General features: G+C 61.4%; 1 protein-coding gene across 4 annotated transcripts; it reads right to left on the minus strand.

Annotated features, from left to right (window-relative positions):
- Nucleotides 1-677: 677 nt before the first annotated feature.
- HSPBP1 (HSPA (Hsp70) binding protein 1) lies at nt 678-8768 on the minus strand. Of its 4 annotated transcripts, none has more exons than XM_079759861.1 (8): nt 8631-8768; nt 7987-8294; nt 5861-6065; nt 4513-4737; nt 2582-2737; nt 2381-2477; nt 1882-1993; nt 678-929 (listed from the first exon to the last, which is right to left on the minus strand). In XM_079759861.1, exons 2-8 carry the CDS (start codon nt 8197-8199, stop codon nt 855-857), a joined length of 1083 nt encoding a protein of 360 aa, XP_079615987.1. In that variant the 5' UTR covers nt 8200-8294; nt 8631-8768; the 3' UTR covers nt 678-854. The 4 variants fall into 4 exon arrangements, 3 of the variants coding, with proteins under 3 accessions (XP_079615987.1, XP_079615989.1, XP_079615988.1); XM_079759863.1 differs by having other exon boundaries at nt 7987-8297; nt 8631-8706; XM_079759862.1 differs by having other exon boundaries at nt 8575-8704.
- Between the last annotated feature and the right edge of the window lie 269 nt (nt 8769-9037).

The following is a 9037-nucleotide window of genomic DNA, read 5'->3' on the forward strand; positions in this document are numbered from 1 at the left end:
GTGGCTAGTGGGCTGTGGGAGGGGCAGCAAGTGCTGCCCAAACAAGTGAAACTTACGAGAACATTGTCAATTGCCTTGTTTGTCCCTGATGATAAATAAAGCACCAGCTTTGCAGTCTGGTCTGTCTGTGGCCTCAGCCAGATGCATAAGATCCACCTAGACCCAGCTTTTTCTCTTTGTCTATCATTTCTCCATCCTTCCTCGTCCCCACCCCCTTGGCTGTGCTGGCGAGGCACAGTGCACCTGGTCCCTCCCACCTTCTGTCAGTAGCTCCCCACGCAGGGAGGGCTCTGATTGGTGGGGCTGAGGTCACATGACACACACCCTGCAATGGATGCTGGGAAAGAGGAGGGCTTCAGCCTTGGGGCCTGAGGTGTGAAAATCTACCATTTGGGTTCCCCAACTGGAGAAATCAGCCAGGATGGGTGGCCAAGAAAAGGAGTGGGTGCGCCCCCCACGCCCTCTCGGGAGCGGCTGGGACAATGACAGGCGACCACGGCTCTGGGTTCAGAGAACAGCACTTTATTCCCAGGCCCCGCCCACTCCCGGCCCTCCAGGGGCTCCCGGGCCCCTAGGCCTGAGCCCCCCCCCCCCCAGGCACCCTCCAGGGGAGGTGACAGAGGCTGCTGGAAGGAGGGAGAGCAACACCTTTATTGGAAGACAGTGTGGACGCTAGGGGGGCGGAGTGGGAGTAAGGGGGGTCCGAGGGGCCGTGCCTTTCTCAGGGCCCCTCCAGGGGGCTGAGCAGAGGCGGGCGGGCACGCCGCGGCCCGGCACCCGCGGCCCTGCTCTCCCTTGGAGAGGAGGGAGGCCAGAGGCCTAGGGTCCCCGGAGAGGGGCCGGAAGCCGCCGGTTCACCGATCCATGCTGTCGTCCGTGGGGCTGGAGAAGCAGGTCTGGAGCAGCTTTTCACAGAACTCCAGCTCCTCCTGGATCGGGCGAGAGCGGGAGCCCTGAGTGCCGAGGCCGGGCCCTGCCTCCAGCAAGCCCCACCAAGACAGCTCCACTTCCCGGCCGGGCCCTGCCGGCCGAAGCCTCCCGGGGTTCTCCGACCTCCGCTCAGATCCATGGCTCACCCCTTCTCTTCTCACCCACGTCTGGACTCCTGCACTGGACCCCGGGGTCTCCCAGCCTCCGGCCACCCCCGCCCCCCTTTACGGTACTTGATCTCGGCCTCTCCCCTCCTAGAGCTTGGTTCTGTAGACGTACAGAGAAAGCAACACACGCGAGAGCCTGTTCTTTTAGCAGTTGGTGCTCAGAGTGGAAACAGCCCGAATGTCCCTCAAGAAGGGAAGAAGGGCAGCGACGGGAGAGGAAGGAGTGGGTGCCTGAGATGCCAGGAAATGGAGGGGGCAGGCGCACAAGGCGTCAGGACAGGCTCCGAGGCAGCACGTGGGGGAGGAAGGAGAAGTCACAGGCACGTGTGCGTCTCTGCACAGAGCACCTCCGGGAAGCCACGCACCGGGAGAGGGGCCGGGGCGGGGACAGGCTGTGCTCACCACTGACCTGCGGCTCTCAGCGACGTAAATACCTGAGCTACTCACCACTCTTACTTCACATCTCACTAGCTAAGGCGCTATGACCGATTTCCTGTCTATTTCACTGGCTCCGAGTTTGATCAGTTATCTAATATCTAACATGAGCTACTTACCATGCACTTGTTACTTATCCATTTAAAGGTGTAATTGGCTGCCATTTGTCATTTACTTACTGACCCAATACTTAATTACTAAGCACTGAACACGATGTACACAATGTGGACAGTGATTAAATGAGTTCGTTAGCCCTTTAAGAAACTCGAGTCCCGCCTGCGGAGCCGTGAATGAGCAGGAACAGCGCGGAGAGCAGACCTGGGGGGCGGGGGGGGGGGGGGGGGCCCACCTGGTACTCCTCGTGCTGCTGCAGCAGCTGGCAGCGGTGGCGCAGCAGCTCCTCCAGGCCCAGCTCAGGCTCCCGGCACTCCCGCACGCCCTGGGGGAAGTCCGTCACCAGGCTGCGGGCACAGGACAGCAGTTCTGGGCACCTCCCGCCACACACACCCCCCTCCCTGGGAGCCAGGGAAAGACAGTGCCCCACACCCAACCCCAGGTTCCCCCCTGCAGAGCGGGTCTCACGGCCCGGCCGCTCACTCGGCTGCCCCCTCCTGTCGTTTTCTCAGACGCTGATTCACTTGGACCGTGGGGGGTGGGGGGGAAAGAGAGCCTCTCCCCCTCTGTGGGCTGCTGCGTCACTCCCCTTACAGGGGAGGAAACTGAGGCTCAGAGAGGGCCAGCACTCCCCAGGGGAAGCTCCAGACTCCCGGGTCCCAGGAAAGAGCAGGCTGGAGCCCAGGGGCGCACTGTGGGGGGGCCCCGCCCGGAACGCGCTCCCGCGGGCGCACCTGCACAGGGCTCCCAGCACGTGCTCGTGGAAGGGGCTGTGCTCGGTCCGGACGAGGGCCACCAGCTGCTGGACCATCCCCATGGAGCACAGGGTCCCTGGGGGAGGACTCGGGGTCAGAGGGCGGCCCCCTCCTCGGTGCACTCCCTGCCCCCGCCACCATCCTCCAGGACCATCCCAGCCCCTGCCCTGGCCACCCCACCTTTGTGCTCTGGGTGGCCCACCAGCAGGTTCTGCAGCAGGAAGGCTGACTTGACCTTGAGCTTTTGCACCTGCTGCTGCATGGCCCGCATCAACACAGAGAAGCCGTCCAGCCGGAGGAACTGCAGCAACCCGGCCTCCTGCTCCCGGACGAGGCCTGGGGAGGGGAGAGAAGATGGGCCTCAAAGTCACAGTGACCATCATGGCCACCATGGCCGCCATGGCCACCACCACCACCATCACCACCATCACCATCATCACCATCAACACCATCACCATAATCATTACCATCATCACCATCACCACCACCATCACCATCATCACCACCATCGCCACCATCACCACCATCACCACCACCATCACCATCATCACCACCACCACCACCATGGCCACCATCACCACCATGGCCACCATCACCACCATCACCACCACCATCACCACCATCACCATCACCACCACCACCACCACCACCATCACTACCATCATCACCATCATCACCACCATCATCACCATCATCACCATCACCATCACCATCACCACCATCACCACCATCATCACCATCATCAATTTTTATGGTCCTGTGCTTCACAAGCATTATCTTTGCTTAAAGGTATATATATTTTTAAATATATTTTCATTGATTTCAGAGAAAGGGAGAGGGAGAGGGAGAGAGAGAAACATCAATGATGAGAGAGAATCACTGATTGGCTGCCCCGCGCACCACTGGGGATAGAACCCAAAACCTGGGCATGTGCTCTGACTGAGAATCAACTGTGACTCCTGGTTCGTAGGTCAATGCTCAACCATGGAGCCACGCTGGCTGGGATTAAAGGTGTATTTTCACTGATACAATGAATGCAAGCCATCTGAAGAAAGCTGAACATCTGTCCCCGCCAGGCTCTGGTCTTGGACCTCTGGGCACCAAGTCCCTCTGTCCGCCCTTCCCCGCGGAGCTGCCCCGGGCCTGTCTGTCCACCTATCTCCCTATTTTTGGATGTGACTTTCCAAATGCGTCTCCTCCAAGACTCCTTCCCTCACCCTCGCCAGAACTCCCCCCTCCTGCTCAGAATCTCCCATCCACGCCTCCCCCATCCTTATCCCAGGTGACACAATCTCTATATATAAAAGCCTAAGCAACCGAACAAGCAAACGACCGGTTGACTGGTTGCTATGATGCACACTGACCACCAGGGGCAAGCGTTAAACGCAGGAGCTGCCCGCTGGTGGTCAGTGCGACAGCTGGCCGAAGTCTGTATCGCAGAGCCAACCTCCTGCAGTCACTCCCCCAGGTCAGCGGCCCCGATTGGCCCTGATCGCTGGCCAGGCCAAGGGACCCCACCTATGCACGAATTCGTGCACCAGGCCTCTAGTAAATATATATTTGGTCTCCGTCCCCCACTCCTGACACTGCGTCCCTAAATCCCTTGGAATTTCCTGGTAATAGGAGCATCTTCTTTTTAAAAAGTTTTTAAAATTGGTATTAGGGAAAGAAAAAGAAACATTGGTGTGAGAGATGCACCGGTTGGATGCCTCCCTTATGCACGCTGACCGGGATGGAACCCGCAACCTCGGTATGTGTCCTGATGGGGGATCGAACCCACAGCCTCCCGGTACACGGGACAATGCTCCAACCACCTGAGCCACACCCGCCAGGCGAGCATCCTTTCTCCTAACGATGTGGCTCTGGGTGGGCTCCAGGATGAGGACGGGTCACCAGAAGGACCAATCCACACGGGAAACCGAAACCAGCCCCGCCCACACGCTCCAGTCACTTAAGCTGAGTGACAGTCCTGTGTCCCGAGCCCTGGCTCTCCAACCTGTTCCCAGCACCCAGCACGGACCCGGACAGGCACTGGGGGCAAATGAACCAAGGAGGCCCCCCGCTCCAGGCCTGGGGGACCCGGCCCCTCCCAGCGGGCCCGGGACACTCACAGGAGATGGCAAAGAGGGCTTTGACCCGCACCGAGTCGCAGGGGTCCCGGTCGAGCAGCCGCAGCAGCTTGCGCAGGGCGCCCAGGCCCAGCACCTGCTCCTGGATGGCCGCCACGTTCTGGCTGCACGTGCCGATGAGCTGGGCCGCCCGCCACCGCAGCCCCGCGGGCCCCGCCTCCAGGTACCGGCCCACCAGCAGGTGCATGCCCGACAGCTGGCAGAAGTCTGTGCGGCAGAGGGGGGGAGAGCCAGTGTTACGGCTGAGCTGTGCCAAACCCATTCCTTGAAGCCCTCACCCCCCAGTGGCTCAGATGTGCTGTGTGTGGAGATGGGGCCCAAGACAGGCGAGTAAGGTGACATGACATCACAGAGGACTGGCGCCCTTAAGGGGAGAACAGGACACGGATACACGGGGGGGGGGGGGGGGGGACCACGTGAGGACACGGGAGGGGACAGCCCTGAGAGCCAAGGAGAGGGGCCTCCGAAGCAGCCGACACCTGGATCTCGGACTCCAGCCTCCAGGCTGTGAGGTGCATGTCTGCTGTTTAATTTCTTTTTAAATATGTTTTTATTGACTTCAGAGAGGAAGGGAGAGGGAGAGAGAGAGAGAAACATCAATGGTGAGAATCAACGATCGGCTGCCTCCTGCACGCCCCCTACTGGGGATCGAGCCTGCAACCCGGGAATATGCCAACTGGGAATCAAACCCTGACCTCCTGGTTCATAGGTTGACACTCAACCACTGAGCCATGCCTGCCGGGCCAGGTCTGCTGTTTCAACTGTCCAGCCCGGGGTCCTTGGTTATGGCAGCCAGAGCAAACCAACACTCCAGGCGAGGCCTAGGGGCAGGCCGGCTCCCGGGGGCCTGCCGACCTGTGCTGGCTCTCTCCAGCACCAGCCGGGTCCCTCCAGGTCGCTGTGTCTCCACAAGGTCAGCATGTGGGGGTCAGGTCCCCCGACTCGGTGCTCACTTCAGGCTCTGATCAAAGGGCGCCCCTCGGGGAGGCCTCCTCTCTCACTCCAGGGAGTGCCAGTGGGCTCCCCGCAGGCCCGGGCGCAATGGCCAGCTCGCGGGTGGACCCGGGAGGCAGCGGGCTGAACCTGTCCCAGGCTGGCTGTGTCGGGGGACAGAAGGTGCATCATGGCTCCTGAGGGCAGGGGGACCACACAGAGAGGGACAGGGCAGGCCACCTGGGCTGGAGTCAGAGGCAGACTGCGGGTGGACAGGCTGGAGGCGGGAGGCTGGAGAGCAAGCCAAGACCAAGGCTGGGGAGGAGGCCAGGCAGGAGGGGGCCAGGAGGCAGAGGGTGGCACCGGCGGCTGGGGGCGGGCGGGGGGTGGGGGGTACCTGCGGCGTTGTCCATGTTCTCACACAGGTCCGCCAGCAGCTCCAGGGCCCCCTCGCGCTCCTGCTGGTCGATGGCCAGCTCGGCCTCGCCGGCCGAGGCGGGCGTGGGCTGGGACAGCACTCGGAGGCAGTTCTTCATCTGCTCCACCTCCTCCCGCTGGCCCCGGCAGGCGGCCGACATGGCCTCCTGCAGCCACTGGCGCCTCTGGGGGACAAGGGGGTGCGTTAATCAATGAGCTCATTCATGAATCACGGTCATTGGTAATGACTGCCAACATCGGAGCCGACTGTGCCTTCGATCCACACGCGTCTACGGAGCTTCGTTTCTACGGACAGACGGACAGACGTGTCTAGACACGAGCTCGAGAGAGACGGGCTACGGGGCGGGGGCGGGGCAGAGAGGAGGCAGGGCTCCCCGTGTCTGTCCTGACTCCCTAGAAGGAGATGGAGAAGATAGCGGGGCAGCAGGTGTAGGGCAGGAGGAGATGAGAACTTGCATGTTTGTTTGTTTTTTGTTTATATATTTCTTTATTGAGTTCAGAGAGGAAGGGAGAGGGAGAGAGAGACAGAAACATCCATGATGAGAGAGAATCATGGATCGGCTTCCTCCTGCACGCCCCACACTGGGGATCGAGCCTGCAGCCCAGGCATGTGCCCTGACCGGGAATCGAACCGTGACCTCCTGGTTCAGGAGTCAACGGTCAACCACTGACCCAGACCGTCTGTTTGGTTGGTTTTTGAGAGAGGGAGAGGGGGAGAGAAACAATGGCTTCTTGTTCTACCCACCCATGCATTCATTGATTCTTGTATGTGCCCTGACCCGGATCGAACCCGCAACCTTGGCCCATCAGGAAGATGTTCTAACCCACTTAGCTGCCCGCCCAGGGCCTAGAGCTCATTAACGTGTTAAGCTTTCGGGATCTATTACACGCCCAAGGTGAAGTGCTGAGCAGGCTGCCTGGAGTTCAGAGGGAAGGTCCAGGAGACACCTGGTTTCCCAGCCCCGGCTCTATTGACACCTTGGGCAGGGCAGTTCCGCGGTGGGGGCCGCCGTCCGTGCACTGCCGGAGGTTGACCAGCACCCCTGACCGCCACCCGCGAGACACCAAGCACCCGTCTCCCACATTGCCAGCGTCGCCTGCTGGATCCAGCCACCGCCAGGAGAGGGCCCCTGGCCAGAAGCTGCAGTTTGAGAGTCCTCAGGTAAAGCCCCTGCAGGACATGAGCTCACACAGGAAGTGAGTGCAAACAAGAGAGGCCCAGCCCTGCCCGTGTGGCTCAGTTGGTTGAGTGTTGATCGCAGGTTCGATTCCAGGTCAGGGCACATGTCGAGGGTTTCGGATTTGACCCTCAGTAGGGGGCCTGCATGAGGCAGCCAATCAATGTTTCTCTCTCTCTCCTTTCCCTCCCTCTCTCTCTTAAAAACAAAACAAAACAGTAAAAATATATTTTAGCCCTAACCGGTTTGGCTCAGTGGATAGAGCGTCCACCTGCAGACTCAAGGGTCCCAGGTTCGATTCCGGTCAAGGGCATGTACCTTGGTTGCGGGCACATCCCCAGTGGGGGGTGTGCAGGAGGCAGTTTATTGATGTTTCTAACTCTCTGTCCCTCTCCCTTCCTCTCTGTAAAAAATCAATAAAACATATTTTAAAATATTCAGCCTGGGCGCTGAATGAGCAGGAGCCCCAGCTGCCTGCACTGCAACCTCAGAACCACCCTCAGAAGCGCCGTTACTCTTCTTATCATCACCAACGTGCAAACGAGGACCTTGAGGCCCCGAGAGTCTAAGTGACACCCCAAGGTCACACAGCTGGAAACCGCGGAATCCAGCCTTGTTTGCTTCTCTTTCTCCCACGAGGCGAGTCAGCCTCCCAGCATGGGACCCGGGGACCTGCCCCCTCGGACAGTGCTGAGATCTGACCTTCATTCCCGCTGCAGTGACCCCATCTGGCGCAAATATAGCCCACTGCGCCTTCACACCCCGCGCCCCCCCCCCCCGTCTCCCCGCCCCCGCCCCCCTCTCACACACACACACACACACACTCCGGAAAACTCCCCAAGCCACGCTTCCCCAGATAGAGCTGTCCCCGCACCCCTCACCCAGCTCCTTGCACCCCACCCTTTACCTCCTCACTCATGGGTTCCGGAGGGGGGTCCGGCTCGTCAGAGCCCGCCGTGATGGCCATCTGCAGCAGGCCTTGCAGGTTGCGCGGGTGCTGGGGGTGGCCCGAGCCCCCCGCGGAGGAGCCGCCGCCGCCGCCGCCGCCGGAGGAGCAGCCCTGGGAGGCTGGGGGCAGCGCCAGGGGGAGGCGGCTGCCCCCCGAGCCTTGGTCCGCCATGGGCTGCTTGTGGAGAAGGGGAGAGTGCGTCGGGGGGAAGGGGATGGTCACCGCGGAAGTAGCTCTGGTGTCCTGGAGGGTCCACTCCTGGGGGTCTGCTGAGAAGGTGGCGTTTTAGGGGAGCTCGGCGCCCCCCCATGACACGGAACCGCTCTGCCCGCACCCACCTTAACCACTGCCCCCTCTCCTTCCTCCAAACCAGCGGGACCCTTCCCCAAAGCCACCAGCCCCGCCTTCCTCCCTAGCAACAGGCCCCACCCACTCTCCTGGCAACCTAGCAACCCCCTCCCCTAGGTCCAGTGCGCGCGTCCCCGTCTCTTAGCAACGCCGCTGTCCCGCCTCCAAAGCAACAAGCTCCCCCTTGGGTCGTCATACCAACGAATCTCCTCCCTCCTCTCCGAAGAGGGGAGCCAGAGCGGGGCGCACCTCACCTCTCGGGGCCTCGAGTCGCCGCCGCTACTGAAGACAGAGTCGCCCGCACCTGACTCCAGTGGGCGCCGCCATCTTGACCGGAAATACGCAGGTCTCACCGGGAAATTTCCGGCGCACCCACCCTACTTCGAAGCTGGGGCGGAGGCGTTTGCTCTGCCCTTAAGCCCTGCCCACCCCACCGGATACGGCTTTGGCCCCGCCCCTCGCCAGGCCCCGCCCCTCGTCGGCCTCTCCCTCTAAGCCCCGCCCCGTCCCGTCCCACGTCCCGCCCCTTAGCGAGCCCGGTTTCTTCATCCTCCTTACAAGACCCGCCCCCCGCCCTGATGTATGCCCCGCCCCCGGGCTGGCTCCGCCTCCAAGAGACCACGCCCACACCCATGTTCCCGCCCTCTCAACACTCTGCCCC

Source organism: Cnephaeus nilssonii, assembly GCF_951640355.1.
Source record: "Cnephaeus nilssonii genome assembly, chromosome: 20".
NCBI lineage: Eukaryota > Metazoa > Chordata > Mammalia > Chiroptera > Vespertilionidae > Cnephaeus > Cnephaeus nilssonii.